The 17668-nt window shown below is 58.8% G+C and overlaps 4 protein-coding genes across 6 annotated transcripts in view; 1 reads left to right on the top strand and 3 right to left on the bottom strand.

Annotated features, from left to right (window-relative positions):
* Window positions 1-84: 84 nt before the first annotated feature.
* On the top strand, window positions 85-2366 carry ROM1 (retinal outer segment membrane protein 1). The gene is given in 5 exon segments (XM_027858812.1): window positions 85-313; window positions 640-1275; window positions 1401-1593; window positions 1595-1648; window positions 1787-2366. Coding segments are annotated over 4 exon segments (1053 nt in total). The 5' UTR covers window positions 85-313; window positions 640-685; the 3' UTR covers window positions 2003-2366.
* A 229-nt stretch (window positions 2367-2595) lies between these two features.
* On the bottom strand, window positions 2596-6888 carry B3GAT3 (beta-1,3-glucuronyltransferase 3). Of its 2 annotated transcripts, XM_027858813.1 has the most exons (6): window positions 6445-6888; window positions 5860-5960; window positions 5020-5194; window positions 3918-4278; window positions 3425-3715; window positions 2596-3084 (listed from the first exon to the last, which is right to left on the bottom strand). In XM_027858813.1, the coding sequence occupies exons 2-6, from the start codon at window positions 5939-5941 to the stop codon at window positions 2986-2988; spliced, it is 1008 nt and encodes a 335-aa protein (XP_027714614.1). In that variant the 5' UTR covers window positions 5942-5960; window positions 6445-6888; the 3' UTR covers window positions 2596-2985. The 2 variants fall into 2 exon arrangements, with proteins under 2 accessions (XP_027714614.1, XP_027714615.1); XM_027858814.1 differs by lacking the exon at window positions 6445-6888 and having other exon boundaries at window positions 5020-5591; window positions 5860-5951.
* Window positions 6889-7027: 139 nt separating this feature from the next.
* Window positions 7028-17388, bottom strand: GANAB (glucosidase II alpha subunit). Of its 2 annotated transcripts, XM_027858803.1 has the most exons (25): window positions 17333-17388; window positions 15734-15838; window positions 15505-15613; window positions 15224-15351; window positions 14936-15115; window positions 14478-14543; window positions 13665-13734; window positions 13483-13570; window positions 13274-13370; window positions 12924-13104; window positions 12458-12611; window positions 11504-11739; window positions 11284-11410; window positions 11072-11151; window positions 10248-10391; window positions 10057-10153; window positions 9661-9762; window positions 9284-9527; window positions 9109-9173; window positions 8899-8975; window positions 8708-8782; window positions 8441-8554; window positions 8241-8353; window positions 8041-8141; window positions 7028-7954 (listed from the first exon to the last, which is right to left on the bottom strand). In XM_027858803.1, the coding sequence occupies exons 1-25, from the start codon at window positions 17353-17355 to the stop codon at window positions 7845-7847; spliced, it is 2886 nt and encodes a 961-aa protein (XP_027714604.1). In that variant the 5' UTR covers window positions 17356-17388; the 3' UTR covers window positions 7028-7844. The 2 variants fall into 2 exon arrangements, with proteins under 2 accessions (XP_027714604.1, XP_027714605.1); XM_027858804.1 differs by lacking the exon at window positions 14478-14543.
* Window positions 17389-17404: 16 nt separating this feature from the next.
* Window positions 17405-17668, bottom strand: part of INTS5 (integrator complex subunit 5) — a 5424-nt gene continuing 5160 nt past the window's right edge. Inside the window, exon 3 of the mRNA XM_027858856.1 lies at window positions 17405-17651. Coding sequence (XP_027714657.1) covers window positions 17405-17651 — 247 coding nt within the window. The remainder of the gene's footprint in view (window positions 17652-17668) is intronic.

The following is a 17668-nucleotide window of genomic DNA, read 5'->3' as shown; positions in this document are numbered from 1 at the left end:
GGCCCCCCCCCGGGGGGGGGGGGGGGGGGGGGGGGGGGGGCCGGGGCCGCCCCGTAACCCCTCCCTGCCCGGGCCCGGCTGTACTCCCACGGGGGCGGAAGGGAGGGCGGGGCAAAGGGCCCGAGACCTCCCGTGACCTACTCGCCCCCTCCGGATCCCCACACTTCCCAAGTGCCCTGCCTCTCCACTAGCCCCCGGCTCTTCTCGGATCGCCCCCGCGCATTTACCCTCTATTCCCAGGGGACCAGAGCTGACACCCAACAGGCTCAGGAGCTCAGCTCCCACCCACCCCCTTTTAATGGACTCGAGCAAAGTGTGTATTAGGGGTACGGTGCACACAGAGGCCAGGCGGGGCAGGTGGGGGGGGTGGGGGGGTGTAGAACAGGAGCAGGGGGCGGGGCCGCAGGACTGCCTGTCTTATCAACAGGGGAGGGTCCCACGGGGGGAGGGGAGCGGAGGGGGGCGTGGAGCCAGGAAATCAGTGCTGGGACTGGGGCTGGTTGGGGCGGGGGGGAGTGGATAGGCAGGACAAAAAGTTATTAAGGCTTAGGGGTGGGCCCCTTGGGTATTGGGGTCAGGTTGGCATTAACCCAGGGCTGAGCCAAGCCAGGCTGACTCAGCGGCCTGGCCCCTGTCTAGGTCCCCTGGCAGGCCCCTCTGCACTCCCCCAGGACAGAGATGGGAGATGGCTGTCTTTCTGCCCCTTCCCCTGCCCCTCCAGGCCCGGATCCGCCTGGCCCAGGGGCTCTGGCTCTTCTCCTGGCTGTTGACTCTGGCAGGTGGCCTCACCCTGATCTCTAGTGGCCACCTCCTGGCACAGCTGTGGCACCTGAGCCCTTTCTTGGACCCCACCTGCTCATTTCCAGCCCTCCCCAAGACAGCTTTGGCTGCAGGGGCGGCTGCCTTGGGCATGGGAGTCGTAGGGGCTGGAATCACTAGAGCATCCTTGGATGCGGCCCGCTATCCACCTTGGCGAGGGGTGCTGGGACCAATCCTGCTGGCTGGGACCCTTGGGGGTGGGGGTCTCCTGGCCCTGGCAGTAGGTCTGGCCCTAGCATTGCCCAGGGGCCTGGATGCTGCTCTAGAAAATGGTTTGGGGACAGCCTTGGCACACTACAAGGACACAGAGGTTCCGGGGCACTGCAATGCTAAGCGGCTGATGGATGAGCTCCAGCTGGCCTACCACTGCTGTGGACGGCACAGCTACAAAGACTGGTTCACCGTTCAGTGGATCGGTAGCCGGTATCTGGACCCCAATAACCAGGACGTAATTGAGTAAGTGATAGAGCGCTCCTTGGCCCCCTCTAGTCCTGTAAGCCCACCCCCACCCTCTCCCCTCCCCTGCCATTCTCCAGATGCCCCCCCCACCCCGGCTGACAGCCTCTCCACTTCTTTGACAGCCAGATCCACAGCAACGTGGAAGGGCTCTATCTAATCGATGGGGTCCCCTTCTCCTGCTGCAACCCCCACTCCCCCTGGCCCTGCCTGCAGAACCAGCTCTCCAGCACACAGGTCCACCCCCTGTCTGATCCTCGGCAGCCCAACCTCAACCTCTGGGAACAGGGCTGCCACGGTGTGCTACTGAGGCTCCTGGGGGGGGCTGGCCAGTACCCTGGGGACCGTGCTCGGCATTACCTTCCTACTACAGGTAAGCAGATGGAGCTGAGGCGCCACTTCTGAGACACTGCTGCCTTAGGCTAGAGCTCAGACAAGCCCCTTAGGCAGCCCTCAGGCCTCTGAGTCATGGAACACTCCTCCCTGACCCCTCTCCCTTTGCCTCTCACAGGTGTTGGTGCTCCTGGGACTACGGTACCTGCAGACAGCTTTGGAGGGCCTGGGAGGAGCCATAGATGGGGAGGGTGACACCCAAGGCTACCTGTTCTCTGGGGGGCTCAAAGAGATGCTGAAAAGTGCATTCCAGCAGGGGCTGTGTGCTCAGAGACCTGTGCCCGAGGAGGTGCCACCAGAGGCCCCAGCTGAGGAGGTCCCAGCAGAAGCCTAGCACCCCAGAGGAGGGCAAGGGGGGAACGAAAGGAGGAGAGGCTGGCCAGAGCTGTTCTCAGTCTCCCTCCTTGCAGCAGTGGCCACGCTGAGAACGGCATGCTCTGGAGGGGAATGAAGAGGGGCAACAGCAGGGTCTGGGGAAGAAAGGAAAGGAACTAGATTAGGGGCGACAGCCAGAAGACAGAGAGGGAAGCATTTAGCCAAAAGTAGCTAAAGATAGAAACCCATCATCCCGCTTCAGAGCCCCTGCCGCTGGCACAGGCGGAGGGGGACAGGGCCCGCTCCTGGGGGGACCATGAGGAGGTGGAGGGGGCCATGGGGGTGAAGTGAGAGCCGGGCACCCAGGAAAGAAATGGCAAAAATCTGCATGTGCACAAAAATCAATAAACCTCGGCCGCCTGACGCTCTCTTTCCTTTCTTTCTTGGGATAGGGAGAGCGGGCACTGTTTTCTCTGACCAAGGCGAGGAGGCATTTCTTGGTTCAAGAGGGGCCCTGGTACCACTCTGGGGTCTGACCTGATTCTAAGGGGGTTCAGACCCTGGGTGTCAGGGGAGGGGTAGCCCCATGAGCCCCACTGAGCAAACAGCAGAAGCCAGATGATTGACATACTTTATTCTGGAGGTAGGAATGGGGGAACATGCTCACTGTGGGGAGGGCCTTAGCAGCCCCCTCCTGATCAGGCCCCAAAATGCATGCCCGTGCCCACTGAGTAACTGGACAGCACCACTCTTCAGGCAGTCTGCCCTGCTCTTCCAGCTGAGTCCTCACCCCAGGACTGACCCAGCTCAACACCACTGTCCACTGGTTCTCTTTGGCCAGCTCCACATGGCAAGATGGGGGAGGGAGGAGCCCTAGAAATGGTCACTGTGTCCACCAGGTCCATGGGGCAGACCCCAAATCTGGAGGGTCATGACCTTGGAAGGCGAGAGAACAAACTTCTCTAGCGTACGGCGTGTCCCAAGGAGCGTCAGCCTCTCTGGTCACACCTCGATGCCCGGGTCCGAGCCCCGCCCCAGCCTCTGCAGTTGTTCTTCCTGTTTCATCTTGGGTTTCTCTGTTCTCGTGTGCCACACCAGCACCTGCAATCAGCACCAGCCCCCCCCCCAGTCAGAAAGGGCGAGGGGACCCACCCGGAGGGGAGAAGACAATGCCTCTGTCCAGAAGCTCTCTTCTCTGCCCTACCCAAATGAACAGGTCCCTTGGGGCTACCCCCACCTCCACTTTCACAAGACCTGACCCCTCCCCCACTACGCCTTCTCTTCAATCACCAAACCCTCCACACATTTTAAAGCTCTCAATCTCATGAGCAGGTCTTAAAAACGTTAAAATAACAAGCTCACTAGAATGAGAGGCTGCATGCTTATGCCTGAGAAAGTATTTTCTGCCCTGCCTCCCACCCTGTGGTTCCCAACCCTTTACCCGTGTGCAGTTCGAAGCCCGGGGCTCCAGATCCTTGGGGTCAATGAGATGGCTGAGGAGACTGCTCTCGAGATGGCCCCGGGGGGCTGTTGGGTCAAACTGGGCACCAGGCCGAGACAAGAGAAGAGGCAGTGATACAGCAAAGCCGGCCATGTCCAGAGGGAAGGGCCGGTCGGGCTCCCAGGCTGTGTGGAAGCCAACCACCTGGCCCCCCTGCACCTGGGGCCCCTCAAACCGCAGGCCACCGACCAGTCCCACGGGCCACACGGAGACGCCTCGGGTTCCCCTCATCTGGAGGATAAAACGGATCAAAGGAGATAGACACAGTCACCAAGGCAGAAACAGCATATGAACAATTACCCAATAGGCCAAACTCCTGTGAGGGGCCCCTTCCACCAGCAGCCCCCCTCACACCCCATACAGCAGATTTGGTAACTAAGGAATTTTCCATTTGACTCTTCTCCGCACAATCTCCACAAATGGTTTCTCTTACCTCCTCAAAGAGCTCCCGGCTATAGGTGTTGTCATCATCAGCGAAGTATACGACCCCACGGGCCCCCTCAGGGGGCGGGTCCCTTTCCCCACCAACTGCAGTCTCTTTTCCCCGGAGCCAATCCAGGGCTCTGTTTCGCTGCTCCACACCCCGGGGCCGGACCCAGCCTGGCTCCCCTTCTCGAAGCCGCTGTCCCTTAGGCGTGAGAGCTACCAGGTGAGTGAATCGGAGGCCAGAGGCGGCCAGCAGTGCTGAGACCAGGGGGGTAGGGGTCTCAGCATCCTCTACCACCACCCAATGAAGTCTGGGCACCAAGGACAGGGTCTGTGACAGGCGAACCAGCTCAGCCTTCTGCACCAGCCTGAGATGGGAAAGATGGGGGTAAGAGAAGGAGAAGAACTGGGGGACGGGGGGACAGGATAAAGACGGACGCCACTCATCCACGGCTGAAGCCTGACATAGCCTCAGAACAAAGAATGTTCTAGAACACTCCTACTGTTTCAGAAGCCTGGATTTAATATTCCATGGAGCCCACACCTGTGATGTTCTCTACTACTGAGACCTTGGCAAGGCCTGTGATCTCCCAATCTGTTTCTAGATGGAGAATAACAGCTGGAGTACTTTCTTCACAGTTACAGTGAGAATAAAATTGGCTGTGTGCAAAAAACACCGCACCTTCCAAAGAGAAAATCTCCTTCTCTGTCTCTGTTCCCTCTGCACTCAGCTGGGCCCCAGCGAGGGAATGCAGGGATTCCACAAGGCACTTGGCTCAACAATGACCATGTAGTTTTTCCCATGTTCCCTCTCTCTGAATCTCAACATCTTCTCCCACTCAGTCTTAGCTTCTCCCTCAAAGAGGTGCCGGGTGCCCAGCACCCCAAACCCAGTCAGGGTGTCTCCAGCCAGGGCCTGGCTGATCCTCCTCCCTCCTACTCTTCATGTAGTCAGAAGACATCCTCCCAGGATGGACATCAGTCCTGGACCACAGGCTTTGCACCCAACCCTGGTCCACATCTCATCCCCAACTATACCATCTGTGTTTTTAAAAAACCAGCCAATCCCAATTTGCTGAAAGGACGGGCTTCCCAGACAAAGCAGGTACCTGGCATAGGTAGGGGTCACAACGTAGATGGTGGGCAAAGCCTCAGGTTCAGGGGGCTGGGCGGGAGCAGGGGGTGGCCGACCGAGCTCAGCTTGCAACTGGGAGATCTTCAGGTCTTTCCTGCGAAGGTGCTCGGCAGCTGCTCGGAGATGTGGGGAGCAGTCACAGGGCTGGCCTGAGTCGCAGAAAAGGGGGAGGAGGGGGTGGGGCAGAGAAGAGGGGCTCATTTCTGCCCCGAGAGCCACAGACTAGAAAAGAGAGGTCTCTCCACCTTCAACCACCACCTTCATACTTGTGCAGCCCAGAACAAGTCTCTTAACCTCTCTAGGCCTCAGTTTCCCCAGACGCACAATGAGAAAAGTAGAAAGAAAGGGCCTCTGTGGGACATCCCCTCCATCCCTAAACCCAGCATTCTACCAGCGGATCTGTATGACCTCAGGCGAGAGGACCTGTTTCTTCACCTTCAAAAGGAAAGGTCTGAATGGGCTTCCTGCTGACTCTTTACCTCATCTTCCCTCCAGGAGCTCCAAAGGCCTCGTGTGCAGGAGCCAGAGAGCACCTACCTGACCTGCCTGAAAGCAGGAGGCGGTGAGGAACATTAGAAGGGGAGCCTAAAGACCCTAACCGTAGTCCTGGCTCGGATGCAGCCATCTCTATAAGGAGACGATGGTCCTGAAGGATGCCCAAGGCCACCCCCAGCCCCAGCATCCAAAGATTCCTGGAAGGAGAGACCACGCTGGCTGCCTCTAAGAGCCCTTTATCCGCCGCCCGCCACCAAGGGTCACCATCCAGGACACCTTGAGCCCCATCTGCCCCCTTCCCTCACCCCTCCTTCCTCACCGAGCTGCAGGAGGGCATAGAGGAGGCCGGTGAGGGACACCAAAAAATAGACGAGAAAAACGTTCTTCAGCTTCAGCTTCATGACCAGACGTGGCAGGACCCTGCGGAAATGGAGGACGGAGCTGAGGATGAGCAGGGACGGAAGCGGGGAGAGAGCTGACCAGGAATGGGAAGAGAGGGGCCAGAGACAGGCAAGGGTTGAGAGCCTCAAAAGTAAGAGAGAAGGAAGGCCGGGGAGGAGGGGCCTGGGGAGACCCAGCGACAACGGGAGGGAGTCTACAAAGCCTGGGGAGGTGACAAGGTCAGGAGCTGGGGGGCTTCAGGGCCGGGGGTGGGGGATGACAAGGCTGGGGTGGGGGCTGGGGAACTTCAGGGTCGGGGTTGGAGGATGACAAGGCTGGGGGTGGGGGCCAAGGAGGCAGATCGGGAAAGGGGAGAGGGCTGACAAGGCCGGGAGTGGGGGCCGCGGAGGTAGAGCGGGAAAGGGGGCAGGTGGTAGAGACAAGAGCGTGGCGCGATGACGGGAGGGTCCCAGGGATGGGGCGGGGAGGGAAAGGGGATCGGTGGATGCGACCCCAGCCTCACCCTCCACAGGGTCCAGGATGAGGAGCTCACGCCTCCTCCCCTTTTCCCCTCTCTCCTTCCGGGCCGGCTGGCAGATGTTCACTTCCGGTCACTTATCCTGGTCCATCCCCTAACTTCCGGGGCAAACCTCTCGGTCCCACCCTTCAGATTTCCCGCGCCGATCACTTCCGGGAGCGCCGGACCCGTGACGTCACATCCGGCCCACGCACATGACGCGGCCCTAGCAGGTTAAAAGCGCCTAGCATGGTCACGTGGGCGCTGTCCCCACGTGGATCCTGAGGCTGCAGGAGGCCAGGGGCGGGGGGATTGGGGGGAGGAGAGAGAAAGGAGGGGAAAGCCCTTCCAGGCCCGACAGGGGAGGGGCCGCTCAATGCCACGCCCCGGCGGTTTACCTAAACAGTTCACACCCCACCCCAAAGGGGTCACCCGGGGACCCGCCCTCCCAGCTGTAGTCCTCCGGGAGGGTGCCCGGCGGCGCAAGCGCAAAGCGGGCTCCGCGGGCTCCGCCACTCCGACCTGACCCCGGCACCAGGCTCGGCCCGTCCCCTCCCCCACCCCGGCCCGTCCCACTCACTGACTCCACTTCCAAGACTTTGGGTTCTTTTATTGTTTTTCCGTTTATCAAAACCTGTCCCAGCTCGGGCGCCGCAGGGAAGTACAAAACGTCCAGCCGGATACCCCTTCCCCCATTCCTCGGAGCCCCCAACCCTGGGCACACATGATCCATTGCCCCCCAGCCCCCGCTCTGCCAGTAATAAATACACGGGACCGGCAGCCTTGTCCCGTGCGTCCCCCCCGGGGGGAAGGGGGAGCCCACAACGCAGGGTGGGGGCTCCCTCCTCCCCTGCAGGGCAGGGAGGCGAGGGGCCCCTCTCATGAACCGCAGCAGCTCTGGCCAGGGTGAGGAGCTGGGGGAAGGAGGAACCCCACAACCTTCTTCCTCCCCACACATCCCCCACTAGGTAAGGGGGTGGTCCCAGCGTATCGGTGGGGTATGAAAAGAGGCTGACGGGAAGTCACCTGGCATCTCCTTCCCTCGACCAGAGGAGAGAACAAAAGGGGTAAGCAAGGGCTCACGGTGGGGCCCAGTGTCCTTGGGTCGCGTGATCCAGATGCCGGAACCCAAGGCATTCGTGGGAAGAGTCTAGGGAGGAAGGGTTCAGGTCCCCTACAATGATGGGGTGAAGTCTGGGAAGGGGCCCTGCTGTCTCCATCTGCAGGGAGGGGAGGGTCAGGGAAGCAGAGGAGGGATTCCCAGGCCCCGGCCCCTGCCCAGCTCATGGCCAGTGAATCCTTCAGGCAGCATCTGGGCCCTCCTGTGGTTGGAAAGGTGACTCTGGGGCAGGCAGAGGGAGGGGTGGCTCACTCGGGATCACACTTGGGCAGGGCTACCCCTCAGGCTATCGCAAATAGATGATCCAGTCCGCTGACACATGGACTCCAGGCCTGCGAAGAGTCAGCACCGAGGTCTCTGCCTCGTGATGGAAGTCCAGGAGGTTTTCAAGCAGGCCTGGAGACAGACACAGACCGGTGAGATGGGGACAGGCGGAACCCGCCCCCTACCTTCCTCCCTCGGGGGTCAAGGCGCTTCCTTACCCTCGGTCTGCAGCAGCACCGAGGCGGGCTTTCCAGCCCCCAGGATCACCACCCGCTCGATCCAGACCCCGGTCTCAAAGTAACCTTGTGGGTCAGCCGAGCTGGAGGGAGCAGAACACGTTAGTCAAGAGAGATGCGGCGAAGGGAAGGAGGGGAGGCAGGGGAGGCGATGCCCCACTGCACGGGGGAGCGTGCCTCACCTGGAGGTGAGAGTGTTGCCTGAGAAGCTGAACTTTCGATGCAGGTACTTCTTCTGGGTCTGATAGTTAAACGTGTGGCCATCATCTAAATAGAGCTCTCCTTCCGCTGTGCCCTGTGTAGAAGTGGGTGAGATCTAGCACCAGGGAGAGCAGAATTTAGAGGGACTGGGGCCAAAGGGGAGGTTCCTGGGGTCCCTCACCTGGGGGCTGATTGCCACGTAAAGAGTGATGGGGTCGTCCTTCATGCAATCTGAAGAACGTCTCACCCGCTCCCACCGAGGTATGATGGTTCCCCCACGCTGAAACACAGGGATCTGGAGGAGAGAGAGAGGCCTGGGTCAAGTGCTCCTGACTTAACGTTCACACCTGCCCCTCCCACCTACTTTAGGTCCCAACCTCCTGTCCTCCCAAGGGACACGCGACACTACGGGAAAGAGCAAGCAGTGATGGACGGGGGGAGCACTCACGCTGCTGAGAGTGACTGGGAGGTACAAGGTCTGGGGGCCGTGATGCTTCTGGTAGCTCTGAATATCATACCACACCTAAGGAGGAGAAGTGACGATGGCGGCTTCCCCCTGTGTTTGTTCCTGCCCCAGACACCCTCTTCCCCTCTCTCTCCCTGGTCCCGTCTCAAGCCCCTTTCCCTCCATGAGCTCACCTCCCCTTGGCCAGGCAGGTACACTTGGACTCCACGGGCCCCAGGCTCTGTCACAGGGTGAACCAACAGAGAGTCTCCTAAAACAGACAGGGTGCTGTGCGGTCACCTGCAGAGCGGGAAACGGGCCCCAGCTTCCAGGCTATGGGCAAGGGATCTCTGCACTACACGCTCCCACAGCCACAGACCTTAATCCCTTCCCAGCATTCTCACCTAGCATGTACTGGTCATCTTGGCCAAAGGTGGTCACATCCTTTGGATACTGCACCCACAGGGGCCTGCAGGTAAGAGGACGGGAGAGTGGAACTGAAGTACTGAGCGGACGTCCACGCGTGCCTGTCCTCCCAGCCGCTCTTCTGTTCCCAACCCATGGCACTGCCCCTCTCACCTCATGACAGGATGCCCATCACGGTGAGCACGATAGAAGAGGGTGTACCAAAAGGGGAGTAGGGCATAGCGCTGGCGCAAGGCGTCTCGGGTTGGCCCCAGGTACTCGGGGGGCAGCAGCCAGGGCTCTCGCCGGCCTGTGTCCATGTGCGAGTGTGCCCTGTAGAATGGCTGGTAGGCGCCTACCTGGTACCAACGCAGAATCAGCTCTGGCTCAGGGTTCTTGAAGAAACCACCGACATCCGCTGGCAGACAGAAGATGAGACAGAGATGAAATGAGACTGGTAGAGAAGGTGCGCCCTCCCTCTGCCTCTTGGGTTTTCCCAGGCAGTGACCTCTCCCTGGAGCCCCTCTTTCATCCAGGTCCCCATTTCTCACCCCCACAGAAAGAAAGTCCCACCAGCCCCAAGCTGAGGCACATGGGGATGCTGATTTTCAGATGGTCCCACTCTGCTGCATTGTCCCCTGTCCAGATAGCTCCTGGGAAAGGACACAGAGAGAGAACACCACAAATGGGAGCTTGGAGGGGGAAGAGAGGCCCATCCTCTCAGATCCCACCCAAGAGAGCTTTCCCTCCAGCTCAGCAGGGCTCTCCTATCCATCAGAGCTGCTGACTGCCATGGGGTCCAAGCAGACCCACTGGATCTCTTGGCATGGTGCAGCTGGAGCCAGCATGGAGCACCCACCCGCTTACAGACTGCTCATAGGATGGGTGCTCCTGTACCCCAAGAAACTTCCTGCTCTCCCCTCCCGTCCCCTCCCCTCAGATCTCACCAAAGCGCTGAGAGCCAGCGAAGAAGGCCCTGGAGAGCACGAATGGCCGTTCCACCCCTCCAGAGCGCCGTATGAGCCCCTCTGCTGTGGCCATGTGCTGAGGGGGCGCAGAGAAAGCTGTGGTCAGGGCAGTGAGGCGGCGGGCCCCAACCCAACACTCCCCATGGCTCAAGGTCCCCCAGAAGCCTCACCACGTAGAAGCCATAGATGTTGTGGATGTCTCGGTGCTCCCAGCCCCCATGGTGCCGGGCGTCCTTGAGCATGGTGACCTCAGGGCCGTTGAATACTGATGGTTCATTCATGTCATTCCAAACATAGAGATTTGAGGCTGAACCCTAGAAACAAAAGGAAGAGAACCAGGGTTCAAGGAAGCAACACACAGGCTTTCTAAGAAATGATAGATGCTATAGATGCAGAGAAACCAAGCAACACTTTTACAAACTGATGCAGAGTGACTTTCTTAAAAAGACAACGTACATGATGACCAGAAAGACTTCAAAAGCCCCTGAACAGTGCCCAGGCAGGACTAAAGACTAATAATGGGATGGGCCTCCCATCACTCAGTAGAGCTGGGAACCGGGGCCTTTGCAACATGGCCAACGGCATGGTCTGTTTTTCTCAATGATACTTGTTACAAGGGAGGTCTGAGGGGAGCGACAGATGACAAAGAAAGAAAAATCATCAACAAAATGTGCAGAAGAAAACAAAGACAGCCCAAAAGGAACACACACTGCGCCCTTCGGTTCACTATCCTGCTGAACTGAACCTAGAACCACAAAGCAGAGGTTCGGTGAATGGGTTCCTGCTTGTTTGGTAAGCTGTGCAAAGACTTGTGCTTGGGAAGCTTCACTTCCCCGCAGGCCCTGGGATGCCTGGCCCTCCCTGACAGTTCAGCCCGCCAAGGCCGAGGCAAAGTAAGGAGTCAAGCATCTAGGCACGGAGAGTGTGGACGGGACGGGGAGGGAAGGAGTGGGGAGACAAGGACGGACGGAGGGGGCACCCACCCTCGTCCTACCTCATACTTGTCAAAGCTGAACATGTTTGCCCACCACTCTCTCATCTTGATGTCTGTGAAGTCGGGGTAGCCAACAGAGCCTGAAGAAGGTCAAAAGCAAGGTCACCCCCTGGGGTGAGGGGCTGGGACACACCCGTGTCGGCCTAACCTCTGGCCACACTGGGACCCCACTCCTCCGCTCTGCCAATCCTGGCCAGGCCTCCCCTCCTGACCTGGCCAGCACCATCCCTCGTAGTCAGAACCATCTCGGGTCTTCACATACAGTCCCAGTGACCGTAACTCCTCGTGCACCCGGTATCCTGAGTCCACCTTGATGTGGGGGTCCACGATGGCCACCAGCTGGGAATAGAGAAGACCAAGAGGTCAAGGGCTCTCCTCCTGGGCCCCCCGAAAGCGGTCGGACTTGCTCTCGTGGCCAGCTAGCTCTCTTACCTTACGTCTTTTGCTGGCCAGATGTCCCAGCATGGCAAGGGGCTGGGGAAAACGGCTCGAGTCCCAGGTGAAGTAGCGTTTGCCGTCGGCATGTTCGATGTCCAGCCAGATGACATCACAAGGGATGTCATGGTTATCAAAGCCCTGGTCAACTTCAATAACATCAGCCTCGTCTCGATAATTCCAGCGGCTCTGGTGGTAGCCGAGGGAGAAGAGTGGGGGAAGGGCCTGGGTCCCTGTGGGAGCAGGGAAGGATTGTGAAATCACCAATCAGGCCAAATCCAAAGCATGGACCGAGCGCGAGGCTCCAGTTCAGCCCCATATCAGCAATTCCAGACACATAAATTTGGGGCGTTGGGGGGGCTGACAAAAAGTATTTTCCTGTCTTATCTGTCTCCTGGCGGGAGAAACAGACGATGGATGTGAAACGACTTACAGGGGCAGCCCCAACTGAACTGAACCCAGAACCACAAAGCAGAGGCTCGTGAACCGGCTCTTGCTTGTCTGGTTAGCCATGGAAAGGCTTGTGGCTTGGGAAGCTTCACTCCCCTGCAGGCCCTGGATGCCAAGCCCTCCCTGACAGTCCAACCCTTCTCTCTTATCTCTGGCGGGAGGAGGGAGGCGGGAGGCAGGAGGACGGGACTGTGGATGTGAAAGGATTGACAGGTCTGCCCCAACACACCTGATGTGACTGACGGCTGGTACTGAACTGCCTTATTATCATTCTTTGTTGTAAGGGATGGCTCATGAGGTAGAGAAGAGGAAAGGATATGTATGGATGTAAAGGTGGTGTAAAAAACAGAAGATGTCATCACAAAACCAAACTTAAACAAAAGAACAAGAATTCTAGGAATTCAGGCACTATGAGATTTGAGAAGGTGAAGTACTCGGTACAAGCAAAGGGCTGCTGCTCTGGTACTTAAACCAGGATGCTAAAGATAGGCAGGCCCACACCTGTGAGACTGGCGTACTGACGGAAGATGTCTGAGACCGTGGGCCCAAGGAGCAAGAACACGTCAATAATGCCGCTCTCTGACATCCAGCGCACGTCAGTCTGGGGCGTCTCCCCGCCACCTTGCAGGTAATCCAGCATCTTCCCAAACAGCGTCTGTCCCAGGAGGACCAGGAATTAGATATTCCCTGCCTACCAATTCCCACAAGGGAGGGAAAAAAACCTTCCCCTCTGAGTAATCATTCTCCAGAGAAAACTGTCCAGGACCTCCTTCCAGAGTGTTGGTCTGACGGGCTCTGCCAGAGGGCCTGGATGAGAAGTGGACTTCTTCCTCCCACCCAGGAATCACACGTCTCAGCTACTCCCTTTGGGCCCAACCAAGTCGTCCCTGTGTTACGTGCCCAGACTGTGTAGACCTCAAGTGGTTGTTTCCTGTCACCCGGTGATGTCACATAGTCTCCCCCTCACCTTTCCTGCTGTATTGGAGGATATATCAACCCATGTCTCCGCTGCATTGAGCCAGAAGATCCCAAGGTCTCGGTGGATGTTGTGGGCCAAGAGCACGGGTACTGAGCCATACAAGGCCATAGGGTTGTAGAGCTCATACTGGAACACGTCGAGGTTGTAGAGGCGATACGGCTCCCCACCCCTGCAAAGGCCACAGCGTCAGAGCTGCCCCAGAGCAGGCCAGGATGCAGCGAGGCCCCAGAGCGATGACCTCTTGAGAGAAGCTGGCCAGGACAGAGCTCTGTCAGCCTCAGGATGGGCACACTTCCTCCCTTGCCTTCCCCGCTCCCCTCTCTCTGCTCACGACTCACTCAGTGACTTTGAGTCTCAGGTTGTCTGCATGCTCTGGGATTCCATACACATGTTCCATTCCAGGCAAAGAGAAATCCAGACCCACTGATGTGGGGCCTGTAAAAGGAGGCAGGAAGTCAGGAGTCAAGGGAAGGCCTTCCTGCCCACCCACTCAGTGCCTCTCTCCCACTCGCTCAGGTCCCCTTCTAAACACCTCTTTCCTCCTCACCATAAGGCTTGCTGTCCGAGTGGGTTTTGAACATCTCCTCCCAGGCCCCCGGCTCATCACTGTCATCCTTTTCTTTGTTCTCCTCTGGCTGCAAGAGGAAGAAAGGGGATGCCAGGCCAATCAAGTGGCCTCAGTTCTGTCCAGACCCCTCAGTCAGAGCTGAGGCTCGCCCCTTGCCTCACCTTGTCTGCTTTCCCAGCAGCCTCCTCATCGGGGGTTCCATCCCCCTCAGCTGGTTCCGTTGGTCCCTGCCTGGAAGGGAGGAGAGTCGTCTGCTCCAGTCCAAGGGGAGAGGGGATGAAGGTTTTTGGTTTTGATTTTGTTTGTTTGGGGGCTGGGGGGAGCACGGGGACGAGGAAGGAGTAGCACTCCAAGGGCCAAAGGAGCAGAGGGCCTGAGCTTCACTCAGTCACAGAGTGCATCCCCAGGGAGCATGTCCTCATACAAAGGCAGGGCTGGGAGTGTGCCGAGAGGTGAAAATGAGGGAAGGAGGGAGGGAGGGAAGGAGAGAAATGACCAAGGGAAACAAGTGATGTGCTTTTTACGTGTCCATACAGGCCAATGTAGAGCACTGGGAAAGAGGAAAAGGAGGGAAGGGGGCAGCTGAACAGAAGCACAAACCTGGCTGTTATTGACTCCCCTCCCCGGGCCTCCCTTTGCCCTTCTGTAGGATGGGAGCAGTGCAAAGGTGAAGGGTCATGGTCAGGGGGCCTCTAAAGATCCTCCTGGAGGGATCTAAACAGCGGCTGGGGGGACACCCTGACCAACTCCTGCTCCATCTTGCCTGAAGCAGAGAGGACAGAACTCCCAGCATTCCATTTCCTGGCCCCAGGTTCCCAGCACTTCCCAGCCTTCCTGGAACAGAAGGGGGCTGAGGTAGGGACCGTGCATGTGTATGTGTGTGTGCGTGTTCACGTGGGGTGCAGGGCAGAGGAGGACGGGACGGAGGGGCAGGGGTTAAGGAACAGATACAGTACCAGTGGCTGTGGATTTACCTAGAGAAAAGGTTCTTGATCTTATCCCATATGCTACCGAACGTGAGACTAACTTTATCCGAGAAACTGGGGCAGGAGGAGAGGGGAAAGGAAGGGGAGGGCAGAGGGGCAGGGGAAGGAGGCACAAAACCAACACAAAAACAGAAACACAAAAGTGAGTTTCAGTCGACGAACATCCAGAGACGGAAAAACCAAACAAACCAAAAAAATTTATTTTTTTAAAAAAAAGGGGGAAAAATAAATCTGGGAAACAAGACAGCTCCAGGAGAGGGGTGAAGTAACTTCGAGCCCAGGAAGGGCAGGGACAGTCTCCTGGCCAGCGCGCATTTCCCCGAAGATTCTCAACCCCCCCCCATCTCCCCGTCTCCTCCATCCCTCCCCAAGAAACCCCAGGGGCCCAGACTCTCGCACAGGCCACCTTTCAGCCCTTTCTGGTAGCTTCCCATCCCTTTACTCACGAATTCCTGGGGAGCCTCTGGTGCTCAAAGACCATGAGTCCCCGGGCATTGACACTGAGCACAAGGCTTCGGTTCTCCAGCAGGTCCAGTCGGAAGGGCCTTCCCGTCAGGATGATTTTGTAGGGCCCCTCGGCCACAGTCAGCTCCACGCTGTTCTCGTCTCGGCCAGAGATGGACAGCCTAAGGACAGCACCAAGAGGAAGCAGTAAAGAAGAAAGGTGTGAGTGTGTGTGTGTGGCGGGGGGGAGATGAAGGTTTGAAGAGGGACACAGACCCCCACAGAATTACCGAGCCGTGGGGGGATCTGCCACCAAGACATCGGGCACCCGGTAACGCGGGCGGAGGGGTTTGAGCTCATCGATCCGAATCCGGGTCATGTTCCCCTGCAGTCCTTGCAGCTCCAACAGCAACACCACCTGCACGGGATGGAGGTGAGGACCAGCCCTGCCCCATGCTCCCTGTGGGGGTCTCTCCCCCAGAGGACTCACACTGACACCCTCCATCCCACCCCCCTTTGCCCCCACTCCTGTCAGGTTCTTCCAGACCTGTCCCTTCATACCACCTCTGACCTTGGTGACTTCATTGACCAGCTGGACTGTGAGGGCATCAGGGGCAAGTTCTAGAGAGTCCAGGAGGGCACGGTAAGGGGATGAGCCAGGCTGAATGCTACGCTGACGCCTGCGCAGAAAAGACAGTTTGGAAGTCTCCTCAGGTCCCCATGTTTGGCAGGGGCACTTCCCAGACGCCACCAGGGCCTTCTCCATTATTTTTCTCCCCGGGCCCCCTCAAACTCCATACTTGCAGAAAGAACTCTGGTCACAGGTCTTGAAGTTGCTTCTGTCCACGGCAAAGGCTGTCGAAAGGCAGAGCCCGACACAAGCCAGGGCTAACTCTGCCCAGGACCTGAGAAAGAAAATGAGGAAGTGCTCAGCACATTCAGAGGGGAGCAAGCAAGAGGCCAGCAATTCACACCCTTTCAATGACCCCAGACCAGAGGTCCACAACCTGGCAAATAAAGTGACCCACGATGTCCAGAAAACATCTGGCAAAAAGCTGCATTATCCTGTTGGAACTAATTCATCTGTTTTATTTCCTACATTATATGGATAACTAAAACTTATTTCTTTACCTACTGAATTGCAGGGGAAAGCTTACTGAAAGCCAAGGGTAAGGAGACAGGTGGGAAACGCTGCCCAAGCCTAGATCGCAGCAGAAGAGGGCAGGGCAGGGCAGGGTAGGGCATGCACATCGGGGGCTCCCTCTCCCACACGGGAGGGAAGAGGTTCGTGATCTTTTGTTCTGATGTTGACTCAGGTTACATCAGTGTCTCCAGGGAAGGATCAGCAGTAAGTGTTCCCAAGGGAAGCCTTTCTACCCAACACGTCCCTAACCCTAATCCAGGGGCGCCTGGGCTGGTGACAAACATTCCTGGGGGGCAGGCATCCAAGCCAACCACCCCCAGACAGGCCGGGTCACTCTGGTCAGCTCATCTCGGGTTGGCTGGATTCAAAGCCAGGCTTTCTGCTACCTGCCACTGTGCTGTTCTCCGTCACCATAAACCACAGGTAAAACGTGAAGTTTTACAGAACGCCCAGCTGGACCCCCAAAGGGGTCCCCAAAGGCCTGTTACAAGTGGCCCACTCCCTTTGGCATCGGGTACACAAAGGGCTAAGCGGCCCCTCTGCTCTGGATGGTACAGAACCAGAAAGTCAACGTAACAGAACCAGGGGTCCAGGCAAGGCCCCCAGGCCCCAGAGCAGGGCCCAAGCCTGGCTCTCCACACCCCACTTTCACCAGACCCCAGGGGAGCAACAGCTCAGGTGCATCTACTCTGGGGTTACATAAGCTCCCATTCAAAAACCATCTCTGGCCCCAATTTGCAGATGAGGCAGCTGATGGGCCTGCAGGCAGGAAGCCCTGAGTTCAAATCCAGCCTCAGATGCTCCCTAGCTGGGGTGACCCTGGCTAAGTCGCCAGACCTCGCTGTGCCTCGATTTCCTCATCTGCATCCCCTCTCAGGGTCGGTGATGATCAAAGGGGCCGGCCCAGAGAAGGGGGTAGGTGGCTCTGGGGGTGTCTACACTCGCTGGCTATCACCACGGTTCTCAGGCCAGCCACGGTGGCCCCTCGAGGCCCGCCGGGAAGGCGCAGGGCCCGCCGGGAAGGCGCAGGGCACCCCAGGGCCATCCCCCCCCACCCCACCCCGGACTCCGGCCTCAGCTCAGGTCCGGCCCCCACGAGTCGCAGCCCCGTTCCCCCGCCCCACTCCCACCCCGGGGCAGCCTCGGCCGCCCCTCGCCCCACCCCCACGGGCCCTTCCTGGGGCCGTTTCCCGAGGTGTTAGGTGGGGGGAGGGGGCCGCCGGAGCAGGGCCGAGCTCTGCCCCACGCTCCTCACCGCCTCCGACGCGCCGCCGCCATCTTGTGCCGGGTTCGATCCTTGACCCCCGGCTCTCCCTCTCGTCTCCCGTCACGCAGGGACACGTGGCCCCGCGCGCCCTCCCGTCCCGGGAGGTGATTGGCCACCCAAGAGCACGAAGACAAGCCGGCCTATGGGCGAAGCGCAGGCCATGATGGACGGGAGCCGGGAGGCGGGAATAAGGAGCAGGCAGCCTTTGATAGGCGTGTCCTCAACCTGCCGCGCTGCCATTGGCCTGTTTCCTCTGTCCCAGCCCGCCCAGCGCCCGCCCCCCCCCCCCCCCCCCCCCCCCCCCAGTCTGGAGCCCCAGCAGCG

This window comes from Vombatus ursinus, unplaced genomic scaffold (assembly GCF_900497805.2).
Source record: "Vombatus ursinus unplaced genomic scaffold, bare-nosed wombat genome assembly UNPS02013931.1, whole genome shotgun sequence".
Classification (NCBI taxonomy): Eukaryota; Metazoa; Chordata; class Mammalia; order Diprotodontia; family Vombatidae; genus Vombatus; species Vombatus ursinus.
The sequence above is the reverse complement of the archived record's forward strand: the minus strand, read 5'-3'. Positions and strand labels throughout refer to the sequence as shown.